This window comes from Delphinus delphis, chromosome 4, assembly GCF_949987515.2.
Source record: "Delphinus delphis chromosome 4, mDelDel1.2, whole genome shotgun sequence".
NCBI classification, from domain to species: Eukaryota; Metazoa; Chordata; class Mammalia; order Artiodactyla; family Delphinidae; genus Delphinus; species Delphinus delphis.
Window position 1 is genome coordinate 81,188,723 of NC_082686.1, and position 16,525 is coordinate 81,205,247.

At 41.8% G+C, this 16,525-nt stretch overlaps 1 protein-coding gene across 5 annotated transcripts in view; it reads left to right on the plus strand.

The window, feature by feature from the left end:
- DGKG (diacylglycerol kinase gamma) overlaps window positions 1–16,525 on the plus strand; it is a 128,119-nt gene that overhangs the window by 106,426 nt on the left and 5,168 nt on the right. For 2 of the 5 annotated variants that reach the window (XM_060010980.1, XM_060010984.1), the window contains one exon: window positions 7,731–10,415. The exons of 2 other annotated variants lie outside the window; for them this stretch is intronic. In XM_060010980.1, coding sequence (XP_059866963.1) covers window positions 7,731–7,829 — 99 coding nt within the window. In that variant the 3' untranslated portion in view covers window positions 7,830–10,415. The remainder of the gene's footprint in view (window positions 1–7,730; window positions 10,416–16,525) is intronic. One more of the 5 variants, XM_060010981.1, reaches the window with a different exon arrangement.

Consider the following 16,525-nt stretch of genomic DNA (forward strand, 5'->3'; position numbering starts at 1 on the left):
CATGGCCTTTTCACTGTGTGCATTCACTCCTGATGTCTCTTCCTATTATACGGACACTGGTCCTATTGGATTCAGGCCCCCACCCTTATGACTCCATTTAACCTTAATTACCTCCTTAAAGGCCATATTTCCAAATGCCCTCACATTGGAGGTTAGGGCTTCAACCTATGAATTTTGGGGTGTGGAGGTGGGAACACAATTTGGTCTGCAGCAGAAGGTAACAGAAAATCATTCTTAAACTTGAAAGAGTTAAAACAAAAGCACCCTTTTTGAATCATTTTCCTGAAGGCACATACTATGAAGTGATTCTGAATTGAAGGCTTAATGATGGGACAGCACAGCAACAAAAGAACTTTTGGTAAAAATTAAAATCAGTTAAATTAGAATAAAGTAAAAAAAAAAAAACTGTTAAATATGGTTATGCAACTGAATGCAAATGGCAAAAATCATTCTTTGAAAGAGAAGATATGTAATGTAAACATTCATAACTTGGATCCCAAACCTAAAGTTATGTTCACCAAGGCTGAAAGCACGTGGGAGACATTGTTGAAAGAATAGTAAAAATGTTAAATTTTTCATTGTCTCTCTTCACTTTAATAATTACAGGATGTAAATCTGAAGAAAATTTTAATAACTAGATAATTACTAGTGACACTAAAAACAGGGTGCACACCTTTCAAATCTGGGAGGATTTAAAGTTAATGAACCCTGTCAGTGTAGCACAAGACAGAAAGTGAATAACAAGCAAACATTTAAAATTTTTTTGATTAAGATAAAAGAGGTTAAGACTAAATATATCAATAATGACAAAAAAATATAAATGTGCTAAAGTCCCCTATTAAAAGTATAAGACTCTCATATTGGGTTAAAAAATAAAATCCAATGATATACTTCTTATAAAGAGATACATCTAAAACAGAAAGACATATATATGTCTTTTTATCTTATCCTTAACAATCATAGAGAAATTAAAAGTAAGAAGTGATAGTTTGGGGCAAACTAACCTTCCAACATGCCAAAAGCATAAAGTGGAATAAAGAATGTTACTTTTTATTTAATATAAAGTACTCTCAATTTTGAGATATAATGGTCATAAAATTTTAGTTGTTTAATAACAGAATCAAAATATATACTGTGAAACTCAGTATAGATGTATATTCTGAGAAAAATACATATATAAAAAATTGACAGGGCTTCCCTGGTGGCACAGTGGTTGAGAGTCTGCCTGCCGATGCAGGGGACACGGGTTCATGCCCTAGTCCGGGAGGATCCCACATGCCGTGGAGCAGCTGGGCCCGTGAGCCATGGCCGCTGGGCCTGCGCGTCCGGAGCCTGTGCTCCGCAGCAGGAGAGGCCACAGCAGTGAGAGGCCCACATACCACAAAAAAAAAAAAAAAAAAAAAAAAAAATTGATAGAAAGACAGGTATTGAGAAGCTTTAAAATATTTGTTTCTGGGCTTCCCTGGTGGCGCAGTGGTTGAGAGTCTGCCTGACAGTGCAGGGGACATGGGTTCGTGCCCCGGTCCGGGAAGATCCCACATGCCGTGGAGCCGCGGAGCAGCTAGGCCCGTGAGCGATGGGCACTGAGCCTGCGCATCCGGAGCCTGTGCTTCGCAACGGGAGAGGCCACAACGGGAGAGGCCACAACAGTACCGCAAAAAAAAAAAAAAAAAAGTTTGTCTTTGAGGTCAAGCTGTAAAAAAAGTAAATGACATAAAACTTGGATTTTAAAAAAACAAGCTCATAGGTATGGAGAACAGATTGGTGGTTGTCAGAGGTGGGGGTAGGGGGAGCAGGGTGGGTGAGACGGGTGAAGGGGGTAAAAAGGTACAAACTTCCGGTTATAAAATAAGTTAAGTCCTGGGATGTGATATACAGCAGAGTGACTATAGTTAATAACACTGTATTGTATATTTGAAAGCTGCTAAGTGAGTAACTCTTAAAAGTTCCCATCACAAGAAAACATTTTGTAACTATGGTGACAGATGTTAACTAGACTTACTGTGGTGATCATTTCACAATATATACAAATATCAAATCATTAAGTCGTACACCTGAAACTAAAATAATGTCATATGTCAATTATACCTCAATTTAAAAATTAAACTTGGATGAAATAACTGTGCCTTAAATAATTAAATATCTCATTTCTTCAAGGATTCATAGGATATTTACTAAAATAGATCATAAACTAGTTCACAAAGAAAACATATATATAAAATCCAGAAGCAGAAATTATAACGGTTGTTTTATGTGACCACAAAGCAATAAAACTAGAAATTAATAATAGAAGATTAAATGAATAAATAAAATCCAATCACTCAGAGATTTTTAAATTCTCCTAAAGAATAATAGATTTAAGAGGCGATCAAAGCTAACATTATTGACTATTTAAAAAATAATAAAAATGAGAAGGCTCGCATTCAAATCTTACAGAATATAGCCTAAACTGTATTTGGAAGTAAATTCAGAGTCTCATATACTTCCATTATTTGAAAAGGAAAAAAAATGTAATGAATAATCCCCAAATTAAAAGAATAATAAAACAAACTTAGGAGAAGCAGAAGGAAGAAAATAAAGATAAAATTAGAAATTAAACAATTAAAAAACAGGAAAATTTAGAACTAGTTCTTTAAACATGTCAGATGTTTGAAAACCTAATTTTAAAAAGAGAAAAAGAAAAACAGAGATTAGAGATATTAAAATATTTAATACATATGTAATATAAATATGGTAATGGTTTTATTTAATAAGACATTATATGACATATATATAGTTTTATCTTGATTCTAATAAACTTGAACATCTTATAAAAATCCTAGGTAACCTTAATGAAATGAAAAATATTTTCAAAGAATTACATCCACAATGATCTTAAAACAGATGATCTTACTGGTGAGTTCTTCCATATTATTAGGGAATAAATATTTATGTAAACTGTTCCATAGAACAAAGATTGAAAGCTACCCAATCCATTTGATAAAATTAAGACAGATACAAAAACCTAACAAAAACTATGCTTAAAATTGGAAAACTACAGACCAATCTCAAATATGAACATGATACAAAAATTATAGGTAGGGCTTCCCTGGTGGCGCAGTGGTTGAGGGTCCGCCTGCCGATGCAGGGGACACGGGTTCGTGCCCTGGTCTGGGAAGATCCCACATGCCGCGGAGCGGCCGCGGAGCCTGCGCGTCCGGAGCCTGTGCTCCGCAACGGGAGAGGCCACAGCAGTGAGAGGCCCACGTACAGCAAAAAAAAAAAAAAATATTAAAGTATTGGCAGATACAATTGAACAATATATTAAAAGAATCATTCACTCAAGAAGAATATATCAAAGGAATGCAAGGATGTCTTCTTATATAAGTTTGGATAGAAAAATCACATGATAATATGAATAGATGACCCCAAAATACTCAATTACATTCAACATTTCTGATTTTTAAAGATGAAAACTCAGACCAGAAAGGCACTTCCTTAAAAGAAAAAAAAAGAAAAAAAAACTCCTTTTTCTTTTGGCCGTGCTACACAGCATGCAGGATCTTAGTTCCCTGAGGATTGAACCCGTGCCCCTTGCAGTGGAAGCATGGAGTCCTAACCACCAGACCACGAGGGAGGTCCCGAAAAATATCTATCTTAAACCAATGAGTAATATTTTACGTAACACGCTAGCAGAATTCTCATTAAAATCATGGATAAGACGTGTGCTAATGTTATTTGGAAGTTCTAACCAATGCAAAACACATCAAGCAGAAAAGAAATATAACTATTTGGAAAAGAATCAAAACTGTCATTATTTGCAGATAATATAATTATGTATATAGAAAGCTAATAAAATCAACTGAAAACCTCATAGGTTAAATTATTTCAATGAAGCTGTACAGAAAGATAGACAAAAGTTAATAGCTTTTGTACATACCAGCAATAACCAATCAGAGGAATATAACAGAAAAAAGTTTAAGTATTATAATGGCAACAGACAAAAACAAAATACCAAACTGAATTGTGAAAAATAGATGAAGAAAACTTCAAGACTTAAGTAATATTTTTTAAAAGATTTGAATTTAGAAACATCCTATGTTTCTAAATAGGGACCCCCCCCAGACAAAATTCTAATGCAGTTTTTTAAACTTGACAAGACAATGCAATAGCTAAGGCATTTTATAAAAGAGCTGTGAAGAAGGACTTCCCACAAGATATTAAAATAGTTATAAAGCCACAGCAATTGACGCAATATTGGATAGATAAATCAATAGTACAGAAGAGAGCCCTAAGAAACCCTAGTATACATAAAAACTAATGAAGGAGAGAAGAAAGATCATAAACGAATTTGAAAGTAATGGACTGTTTAACATATGGTATCCAAGACATTGCGTGTTTGGGAAAGTGCCATCATATAGCCGGCCATCCACATCCATGGGCTTCGCATCCTTGGGTTCAACCAACCTTGAATAGAAAATATTCAGGAAAAAAACTTCCAGAAAGTTCCAAAAAGCAAAACTAGAATTTGCTGTGTGCTGGCAACTATTTACATAGCATTTACATTATATTTACAACTATTTACATAGCGTTTACGCTGCATTAGGTATTACAAGCAATCTAGAAATGATTAAAGTATACAGGATGTGCATAGGTTATATGCAAATACTATACCATCTTACACAAGAGACTTGTATAAAACCAGCATCTGTGGATTTTGGTATTGCCAGGGGTCCTGGAACCAATTCCCTATGGATACCAAAGGATAACTGTATAGTAACCTCTCACCTCAAAGTATACTCCAAAAACAAAACCAAAAAATCTCCAATTCCATTAAAGAATTAAATGTTACTTACCTAGGGAAGGGGAAAATGGGTGACTGTTATTACACTATGAACAAGGACTTCCTAAGGAAAATGTGACATGTTTAACTGTTAACAAATTTTCTCTGTAATAAAACAGAAAACTAAGGGCATGGGACTGCTGTCCCTAGTGCTTGCCAGATGTTATAAATGTGATGAAGGGTTTTTAAGACAGTCATACAGACTTTAGTTAATTGCCTGACCAGAGAGGTTTGGGTTCTAACTACAGAAATGTGGGATGCTCTCTTTCCGTCAGGGGTTGAAAAGGCAGATTTAACCACATCCAACTACCTCCTAAAATGGGATCTTACCTATTTAGCCCACTAGCTCCTCCTAATCTGGGAATGAGGGGGTAAGATACTGACATTTCTTTGACTCGAGTTGAGGACATGATCTCATACTTCTTGCCCCCAGTGTATGTACATACAGTGAACTCCCAGTTATCTGTAGAACTAGAATCCACAAACCACATCAAAACCTCACGTTACCCAGCATCTCCAAACTCCTGCCCCATCAAGACCTTTGTCAAAACTGCTGAAAACCCAAATGAAAGGGATTTGAGTTTCACCTCCTCCCCTTTGCCCTGGAGGTGCTAACAAGCAAATAAACTGGTCAGCTAGCGGGAGAAAAAGGAGAGGCAAGGATCTTCCACGGTCTAAAATAATGGGCTCCATCAATGGGAAATGTAAGCGGTGCCACAGCTGCCACTCTCTGTCCCAAGCACGGCCAGCTCCACTGCCAGAACATTCCCCCGTTCTTCTTGGCTGTGCTAACCAGTCAGTACTTCCATAGCAGGTACAGGCTCTGCGCTGGCTCAGGGGATACCAAGGTGAATAAGATGAATGTCTTCTTCCCCTCGGGGCTCCTGTGCTCCGGAGCGGGACAAGGCTTACCACAGGAAATGTGCCACAAATCACTACCATCAGATGGGGCTAAATTGCACACCACAGATAAGTGCCTCACTTCCCTGAATTCTGAGATAAAGACAATGCCCATAATAAGGCACATAACACAAAACGGTACTTGACGTGTCGTCGGTGTGCTCCCCTGGTGACTACCACAAAACAGAGGGACTCTCTCCCTTCCTAGATTTTCAGGCTGATGGAAACCAACCTAACAGTCGTTTTCAGCTTCCTTCCCCCAGGTTATGTTCATTCCCTACAATGACTTTTGGCCCCATCTTTTTCCTTCTATATCCTGGGGCCTTATAAATTTAAACCTGGCTTGCAGTAGAACCCTCTTAGCCAGACTCTTCCCAGCTCCAGCTCATCTTGACAACAGCTATTGAATAATTCCCTTCAAACTCTTCTCTTCATGTTATCCTCCAGCTTAAAAAGTTATCATGGTTCCCCACTACCTCATATTAAACCCAATCTCTGCTGCCTACTTCCCTTTAAACCCTATACCAAATGTCCCACCTGTATTCCTGACCTCATTTCTCATCCTTTGGTCCACACTCAACCAGCTGGTATGTAGCCCCTCAACCTAGTGCCTTCCCTTTCTCTTTCACCAACGCATTTTCTTCCCTTCCTTTCAGATCTTAAAATTCTTCCTCAATTGCTCCATTCAGGTTCTTCTCATTCCTTACCTAACTTCTTTTTGACAACACTTGGCTTATCCTACATTTAAACTTGTTGATGGGTCTCTCTCTTCAAGAGTTCTTCTGTTGTTCTCTAGGGTCACACTGTCATTTCAATAGGTGGTAAAACTCAAGAGAACGGGCTCATAGATTGTGTTTCTTTTGACAAGCATCTTTCTCCTCCTCCAGTGTAAGATAAGTTATTTAACTGGTGCATTCCATTTTACAGTTTACATTGGGCTTTCACTGACAGATTGTCATTTGATCTTCACAACAACTTTGTGAGAAAAATAGAATAAATGCTACTATCCTCATTTTACGGTTCCGCAAGCACTGCTTCTGAAGGCTAAATGATTTGTCCAAAGGTTCACAGCAAAGAAGGGGGAGTCCTAGGACCCAAACCCAGGTCTTTGAATCCTAAGTGCCTCTTGTTCCCACATCATCTTCCTACTTGTTAAATGTTGCTGGACTGACAATGCAGATTATCAACGCATCAGTGTCACCAGGCCACATTCAAATAGGGAGTAAGCATTTTGAAGCCATACCCTGAGGGCAAGGTTGGGAAGAAAGACAAAAAAATGAGAATTCACCAGTGTCTTTCACTTCCAATTGACTTAAAGTTTGCAGAAGGCACTCATTAAACCTAAAATTCAAACAAAAATAAAAGCTTTTAAAAGAAACTTGGGTCTCCCCTAGAAGACTAAGAAAAGAGGAAATGCCTAAGAGACTCCCTTGGAAACTTTCCACATGAGTAGCGCTTGGGTCGGAGGTCAGACTGAAGCCTCTGGGTCAGTTTGGAGTTACTGGTTGACATCTCTGCACTGCCCAGGCAGGAATGGCCAGGAGCAGTGGAGGCGGGGAATCCAAAGAACTAGGCTCTAGCTGTTCCGGCCTTCTCTGTGCGACCTTAGGCTAATCCAAGGCTCAAGAGAGCATTGAGATCTCCATTCCTTTATCTATCCTGCAGAGGGATTGAATGAGATGGTCCCTGAGGTCTCCTCTGGCTGTGACATTCTGAGAGACTATGAATAGCAAGGACATGAGACAGGTGATCAGCTCAGCTGATCGCCACGTGGGAAGCTCACACCTGTCTCTCCCCAGCGTTTCCGCCCCTTGCTTCCAGCAGTGCCAAACGCCAGGCCCAGTCAGGGTCCAGTTGCCAATTCTGAAGCTGTTCAAGGACAGTCGTCCTTCTGTGTGGGGCTCCTTCCAGCCCGAAGCTGGCCTCCCTTCCTCTCTCTGCAGATCACTCTCCCATAGGCTTCTGGGATTTGCAGGCCACTAATTCGTTTCTGCCTCTTTGCTTTTAGATTAAAATTACTCACAAGAACCAAGCGCCTATGATGATGGGGCCCCCCCAGAAGAGCAGCTTCTTTTCTCTGAGGAGGAAGAGCCGTTCAAAAGACTAGACACTATGCCCAATGCTAGTTCAACCAAGAGAGAAGACAAGAAACTGAAGCACACACATACACACGTACACACCACACACATGCGCGCGCGCACACACACACACACACACACACACACACACACACACTCTCTTCTCCAACCAGTGGAAGCCAAGCCACCCTTCAGCAAGAAGGCTTCACCCTGACATCCATTCTATTTCAACTATGGACACACTCCAACAGAGCCAGTGCCGGCAGGACATTGTGAATGGACTTAGAGCCCTCCAGGGCGCAGCTGGCTCATGCAGCAACTCCCACTTTCCCAGAAGACCTTGAGCGGGACTTTCTGAGACTGAAGGAGAAACCCCCCCTTTCTTTCCACCACCCCTGCAAGTTTCCTCGCCGCTCTCAAGGAGCAGGCTGCAGGTTTCCTGTCTAAGGGGAGATCGGATGTGGCCAAGGGAAAGAGCCTGCGTTCCAGGGGACGCTCACAAAGGTCCCTCTGTGAGGAGACAAAAACACCTCCAACTCTCAGATCGCAGCCCTTGGCAGGACTCAGCATACGCACGCTGGTTTCTTGGTTGTCCTTCGAGTGACAGCTTCTCCCGGAACTTGCTGAGGAGGCAGAAAGGCTGTGGAAAGCTGCGTTTCCCTTCTTGGTTCTGCGCACCCTCAGTGGGCAGTGGTGATTTTCCTGAAGCCTTCTGCTGGCTGTGTGTTTGTTTAGAGCCGGCTCCAAGAGCCCCCAGAGCTGCCTACATAGCACACCTTAGATGTGGTATTTATTTTCTTAGTTCTGTGAACACCTGGGAGGGAAAGCAGAGAAACTGAGATTTATTTTTCAAATTGGTGTCATAATATTGTGTAAAAAGGGAAGAAAAAAAAAAAAAAACCACCCCCAGCTTCTTTCTTTTTCAAGCCACAGCGTGTTTCCTGTTTGAGTTCCAAGCCCTGGTGGCAGACTATTCCTGAAGGCAAAGAAGATGGGAGGGAAGGGCCTTTTGCTGAGGAGACCAGGAGACAAGGCGTCAGGCAGTTCCCTCCTGCCTCTGCGACGACCACTCCCCGAGCACGACCTGAAGGCCCTACTGAAGGTCTTGAGTGTGTGTACTTATATGTAGCATATATATATTTATATATACAAATATTTATTTACTGGTGGATTTTTCTGGATTGAAAAAAATATGCAGTACAAGAACAGAAAGTGGGAAAGAAAAAGAAGGCTCTGACTCCCCGTTTCTGCCATTTCATTGTCAAGGCACATTGCCCTGTGGTGATCATGAGATTTAAGGGAAATTAAAGTATCTCCTTATCATAAAGAGACGGAGAATTTCCATTCTGGATCCTCAAAACAACATGAAAGCTATGCTGGGCAGGATTTACTCTCCCATTTGTCAGATAAGGAAACTGAGTCTCGGAAAAGTTAAGAGACTTGTCCATGGTATCTTGGCTAATGTGGTTTGGGACTAGGTACCACTAAGAAGATATGTAACAGGGAAAAGAACCTACACATCTTGGAAAAGGGTCATTTCTGGTCACTGAGAAGCGATTCCATTTGGATCCAGGTTGCCAGAGAGGAATGAACGTGTGGCACATGTGTGGACGGGACAAGCCCACATGAGAGAATGAGACCTCCCAGTACTTCCCAGAGACTCTCTCTGGCCTGACCTGGTGAGAAGCTGGTCCAGGGTTGAAGGCAGTGGACAGATCTTCAAATTAAACTCTCCACATGTCATCTCATCACGGTCACCATAGTCTCTTAATCTAGAAACCCCTCTGGCTGCCCGGATGACCTCAGTGGAGAGGCACAAGGAGGACAGAGGCACCTCAGCAGGGAGCTGCCAGCCAGTGCCCAGAGGGGCCTCAGCAGAGTTCAGTGGGCTTCATTCAGCTGGCAACAGCATCACCGCCCTCCCCGAGGGCAAGTCTGTGGAGAACTTTGTTGGTAAAAAGAAACATTCACCTCGGCACCTTTGCTCCTTCAGCCTTCATCCCCTCTGAGATTTCCGAAAAGGAAACCTGGACCCACTCGACGTCACTCCACTGAGCTCCCTCTGATCTCCTAACACTGGGTCAGGAGCTTTGCGCAAGGAAGGGAAAATTAGGATTGTGTGTACAAACTGATCCTAACTCTGAAAGAAGCAGTCATCTAGGACCGTCTAAGACAGAGATCTAGAACCATCCTGTTCAACCTAACAGTGCAGACCGCTGGGCAAGGGGAAAGCAGGCCACCTGAAGAATGTCCTGAATGATGGGCTCCTTGGGGATGGGACTAACAAGCTCAGAATGACAACAGGTACTATCTTTGAAGCCACTTGATTCTGAAATGAAGGCAGGTTCAATTTGGGGTCACTGATTCTAAGACATTTGCAGAAATTCTTGAATGTGTTTCAGCCTCAGCCCCCCAAGATTGAGGCTGTTGAGACATGGCACTATCAACAGGTGAAAGTGATTCTTAGAGACTCACAAGTCGGAGACTGGCCCCTGACTGCCCACTGTGGTGCACAGGACTGGCAACGTTGCTTGAGAGACATGGCCCATGTCCTCCTTAAAGCCACAAAGTATAGCAAACATCGGTGGAATTGTACTTTCAATTTTGTAACCTCAGTAAGTCTGGTGGTGGTGTTTAATCTGACTTTGCAACTCATCCCTTAACTACTGGGACTGTGGTTTCTCACTGTGGAGTACCTCATCATAGTGCTCCTCACAGCAACCCCTGAGGTTGACAGAGAGGATATTATTAGCCCCATCTAAATAATGAGGAAAGCAAGGCTTACTATAATTTAGTGACTTCTCAAAGTTAGGCAGTCAGGGGAGAATCCTCCCTCATTCCTCATCGCATTCTGATTCTGGCCGTGCCCCAGACATGTTCTCACCTGCCCCCACAGTTCTACCCCTCTAGCAGTAAAAAGAATGAAACAGGAAGTCTTCAATACATTATGTTGTCCCTGGACTAATGGGCTAGGCGTTGCATCTCATTATGACTTGGTCTTTGTAGGTTTCCTCCAGTGAGTTGAGAATGGAGACAGACTTAGTAGAATGATTATATTTCAGGTCAGAGACCAGCTCCTCTCAAGAGAGTTCTTTCCACAGATGGAAAAGATATGTTAAAATTGCCAAATAAATTAGGAAATACTTGGCAGAATCTGGAAGAACCTCCAGACTGGCGTTACATAACATGCATATACATTATACATATGGACATTATATAAGGTGACATAGTACTTAATGTGCTGTATATATTATGTAAATTACATATTTGTGAGTAATCATGATAAATATAGAGACCCACTAATCACTTTTTTACACATACCCAGTGACAGATTAGGAAGTTACTTTGCCAGAGAGTCTTAAAACTTACTCTCTCCTGCTGCTTTGGTTCCAACTCCTGCCAAAAATAATTGCATCAACTTTTCCCATCTCTAGCCCCCTCTCCTCTTAGCCAAAACCCTCAGTCCTAGCTAGGCTGTACCTTCCGTGGAACACTACCATGATTGAGATCCATAAAAACAGATTCTGGGGATGGGGAGGATCTAGACTCCCAGATTCCCTGTGTCACCGACCTACACCCCAAGGCTCCCAGGCAGATGGATGTCTAATGCTGATATTAAAGGGAGAGAGAAGGGGAGAGAGGAAGTCTACCAACCCTCCAAGGAAGGAAACTTCAGTGTTCCTTGGCCACCAGTCCCAGGATCTGACCATAATCAATCAGGAAGTTATTTCAGTCTAGTTTAAGTTTCTGCAGCATATCTGAAACCATAATTTCCTAAAATGTGTTTCACACAATACCAGTATCCATAAAATGCTCCATGAACAAAAGAGTTCTGTGGTCAAGTACTAGATCCCCTTCTAGAAGAAATGGTGGACTTTGATTTGTCTGTTGACGTCCATAGATTAGAAACATTGCCTTAAGCCCACCGTTTCTTCTTTTTGTTCTCCGTGGAGATGGGAACATGGAAGTAACCATCCTCTGCAATAATATTCCATAAAGTACTTTTCTAGGACAAGGAACTTCTCTTCTTAAGACACTCTTTCTAGTTTCTTCTGTGATTGTTTAACTACTTTTATGGTTCCCCCCTACGTGTCTTCAAGCAAGAATCAAGGATCTGGCCTCTTTGCTTCCTGAGTGGAGAAGGGTTTGGGGGAAAATTAAGGGGAAAACAGGATAGCTGCCAGGGGCCAGATTTCATCTGTGCAGCTCTAGAGGACAGAACCAGGTCTAAAGAACACAGTTGTGGAAAGGATCGGTGTTTATTCAGTTTAATAACCACTCTTGGAGCTAGCTGGCCGAATATGGACAGAGCTCACTTGTGAGGGAGTGAACAGCCACCTGCTCTTATAGGAAGAGCCTTGACCTAGTTGAGGAGGAACAAGCGGTGATTGATCTACCTTGTTTAAACGCTGTTGAAACTATTTTAGTAGGCATCAGTGTTAAACCAATAGGTCTAGTACTTCCTTTTGAGCAGCAAACCTCAGTGTCCATTGTTTTCTGGAAGAGTGAAAGATGACTCCCAGAGAGATTTCTGGATCAGAAAATAATATTCTTAAAGTAGTTTTCTAAAGTACTTTGCTCCTTGTTCTAGAAAAGTACTTTCTGGTCTAACTGGTACTGACCAGTTAGACCACACTTGTACATGGCGGGATTGACCAGAATCATTGGCGCCCTCAAGGGCAGCTAGTGGTGGTGGTGACCTTTCCTTGGCAGCTCTGAAAGTTAAAGGAATGAGTTACAGTGTTAAGCCCAAAAGAGATTTTGCATTTCTGTTGGTGTTCATATTAGCAGTTTGGAACTGTTCTCCTAGTCACGAGTACCAGACCTGCATCCGACTTGCAATAAATAGCAAGGAAAAAGAAACTATCCTACATCTCAAATACCCGTCAAGTTTTGCATAAAACAGGTGAACAGAATTGTGTAGGATTTCACATGGGGCCGTCATTTTTAGCTCACCTTAACGTTCCACCATACTCAAGTACATATTTTTAATTTCTACTATAGAAAGAAAATAGGAAAGGGAATTCTCATTTATGGCTTGCTGAGTACAGGGCACTGTGTCAAGGCCTTTTCATGTGCTATCCCATTTAATCCTCATGATCTGGGCATTTTGCTTATTTCACAGAAAAAGGAGTTAGTGTATAGAAAGGTGAAGTACCTTGTCCAAGGTCAAACAGATAGCAGCTAGTAGAGCAAAGACTTGACATGGGTCTGTCTTACATCAACATTTATGCTTTTTCTACTATATTCTAATGCCTTTAACCTTCTTATCTCACTATTTCCAACCCTACCATCATCCTGGGTGAGATTACACAGCAGTGAAAAATTGATGTCCTACCTGGTCAACCTCTGTATTGGGATGGGACTAACAAGCTCAGAATGACAACAGGTACTACTCATGTTCCTACTGAAGAACTTCCAGTGCTTGCTCATATGGAAACTCAACAGCCTCCATGGGCAGCTAGAACCCAAAACTTCACCCTTGCAATCAAACTGGCAGCCATCCCTTAATCCTCAATGTTTCAAATTCTAGCTGAATGAGAATCGTTTCCCAAGGCCCGCCTAATAGATTTTTCTATTCAACTCTGTGAGTGGGAGAGCAGCAAGCAGGCTTCTCAGACCTAAATGCCATGGTCAGCAGTGACTGGCCTGCACGGGGAAGGAGAGCTAGGGTTGTGGAAGGGAGCCTCCAGCAAGAAGGCTCTGCATGTGATCCTCATTAGTGATAGACGTGGGCTGGGCCATCTGTGTTCCACGGGAGAACAGAATGGCAGGCTGCCTTTCAGATGCCAAGAGATGCTATCAAATGGCAAGATCCAGAGAGCTCAAAAAGCAGAGAGGCATCCTTCCTCCTGAGCATCTCTGTGGGAAACCAGGGACACAGAAAACCATGGGGTTTTTGGAAACTAGCTGCTTCACTTGCAGGGCATTTCACCCGTGCTACAACTTCATTCTTCACGTTCATGGTGGAAGCCAACCAGCAGAGCCCTGCAGCCTTACCGGCTAACTAAACTCCCTGAGATGGATCCCAAGCTGAACCTATGTCATCTTGGAATCTGTAGACGCAATGGCAGGTGCATTATAGCAAGGCACCAGGGTTTGCGATTAAGCCTCCGAGTCTCCCAGGGGTCAGGAAACACTACAGGTAGAGGAGACCATTTAATTGGATGCTCAATGAAGATTCTAGAGGAATAATCAAAAAACTTGGGTCTAAATGGGTCAAATTAGAAAATGCAATTTGGAAGCAAAGAGGATAACATCTAACCCAGGATCAAGCATGTAGCAGGTAATGAGTAAATACTTGTTGAATGAATGAATAGCTAAAATGGGTATCTGTCCTTCTACCCTGGAATGGGTAGGGGAAAGCGGGTAGAAGGGATTAAAGCTTTTTAACTAACAACTCAGAAACTTGAAACCACAGGATGTAGAGGGAGCTCATGAGGGCCTTTAACTACTCAGACATCTGTTGAGTGATGGATACAGCTAAATATGGATCATCAAAGGGCTTTCTAGGTCACATGGAGGGCAGCTTCATGATTCAGAAAATATGAAATTCAGCTTGGACAAAAAGACAGAAATATTTGCAGTCTACTTCTGAGAGGTCAGGTCAGAACTGACAAAACAAAAAAAGACAGCACAGAAGTGGAATTACAACACAGTAAGAGATCAGCATAATAAGATACAGACTCAAAAGATGAAAAGAGATCGAGAACTGGGTTTTCTAGCAGATTTATTTGGGCAAGGGAGATGAGCCTGAACACTCAGTCCAAAAACGGAAGAAAGGACTGAGAAATCCTTTTTTCTTAAAAACGCTTAACGTTGAGTTCATGGTAAAATGGAAATGTCCAGGCATTGATGAAATGGTTATTAAATAACAGCTATCATTTATTGTCCAGTCCAAAGCCTATTGCTTTTATGACCACTTTTAAACTTCACCAGAACCTTATGAAGTCGGAGTTATACGGTTTTCCATGGGACAAGTGAGGAAACGGAGCAAATCTCATGGGGCAGATCTGGGATTCAGATCTGTCAGGATCTGCCTTTCAGAGCCCACGTTCGTGCCAGCAGTACCCTGGCTGAGGCCACTGAGCTTCAAGCACAGTGACAGGGATTTACTACACCCACCCACCCCCACCCCACCCCTGTGCATGATTACTTCCTTCTCAAAACGAAATCCAAGTCCCTCCCCTCCCCCTTCCACAGAGCTGGAGTGGGAAACGGCATTAGCTTGGGCGCAGTGGCACAGTGGCCAGAGCAGGTCTGGGTGGCAGCAAGTCCATATACGCCTTGCCCACCTCCCTTCTTAGGCCCTCTCTCCCAGGCACAGTGGGGCCGCCTCCTAAGACACCGATCAGAGAAGAGAGGACCAACGTGAACACCTTGGTGTTCAGCCAGATCAGAGTATTCACAGAATATTAAAGATCGTATTAAAGGACACACAGAGACCACATCAAAGGTCCAGTGAAGTGAGGTCGGGCAGGCAAACATCAGAATTTAGTACCTCATATCTAAAGGTGGGATGGAGACTTGAAGTGTCCTTTTAAAAATGTGTTGAGTGAATCATAATTTGGAGTAAAAAGACTGCTTCTAGAATAATGCAAAAAAACTTTTTCCCTTCCAAAAAAAAATTATTTTTAAAATGGAATCTTCGCAAGAATTACAAGTGAGGGGCAATAAAAATGGTAATTTCTTTTTATGTTAGATAATACCAAAAAAAAGAATTTATAAATGTCACAATATAAGTGGCAATCCAGAGAAAGATTCCAGAAAGTCTACTGTGGAGGGACTAAACAACAGTACTTTCAAAGTAATTAATGAACTTTATTTTTCTTGTCCTTTTCTTTAAAAACAAAAACAAAAACAAAAACTGGTACCAAGTGGTTACCAGAAAATGGCATGATCTTCAAGAAAAGATACATTTTCCTGGTGGATATTTCCTCTCTCCCCAACATCCTTGAGGTGAAAAGATTGAGAACTTTTGGTTGGTTGGTTGGCTTTTAACTTAGAGAACCATCCGTGCATGGAAGGTGTTAATGATAGAGGATGTCATTGAATTGCTGTGTGGGGTTTGCTGTCATCACACTGTGCTACCACCAGGCATTAAGGTAACGATCATAAACTTACGAGGACTCAGCAATTCCCACTCCCATCCACCCCATCAGCCTCCTGGAGCTCCCACCCACAGTTACATATACTTCCTGGAATTAGACCATCTGGGAATAATTTCTATTATGACAGTTTTCAAACATACAGAAAAGTAGAGCCATAAGTATAATGAGAACCCATAGACCCATCACTTAAATTCAACAGTTGTTATCGTTTTGCCATATTTGCTTCATCTTTTTTTTTACTGGAATACTTTAAATTATAGATGTCATGACACCTCACACCAAAATATTACATATACATCATTACGGGGGATCCCATCTTAAGTGTTAAACGTTGTGTGTGTCATCCATGTTGCTGAAGGAAGATTTCAGGGTGTTGTGCATCTGAGCTCAGTCATTTCTCAGCTGACTGAATGCAGTTGTCACAAGTAGATGTTAACCATGACATTGCTGTGTCACTGATAGGAGAAAGTTTTAGGTGGAACCCAAGAAGATCTTAGCTGTATTCAAAACATTCCTGATTGATCTGGAAAGAGGAAGGTAAACAGCACGTTAACTACATTCTCAAAAGACACTAAATCGGGGAGTGTTTTAAGCACTGATGATGCCAGAGAGAA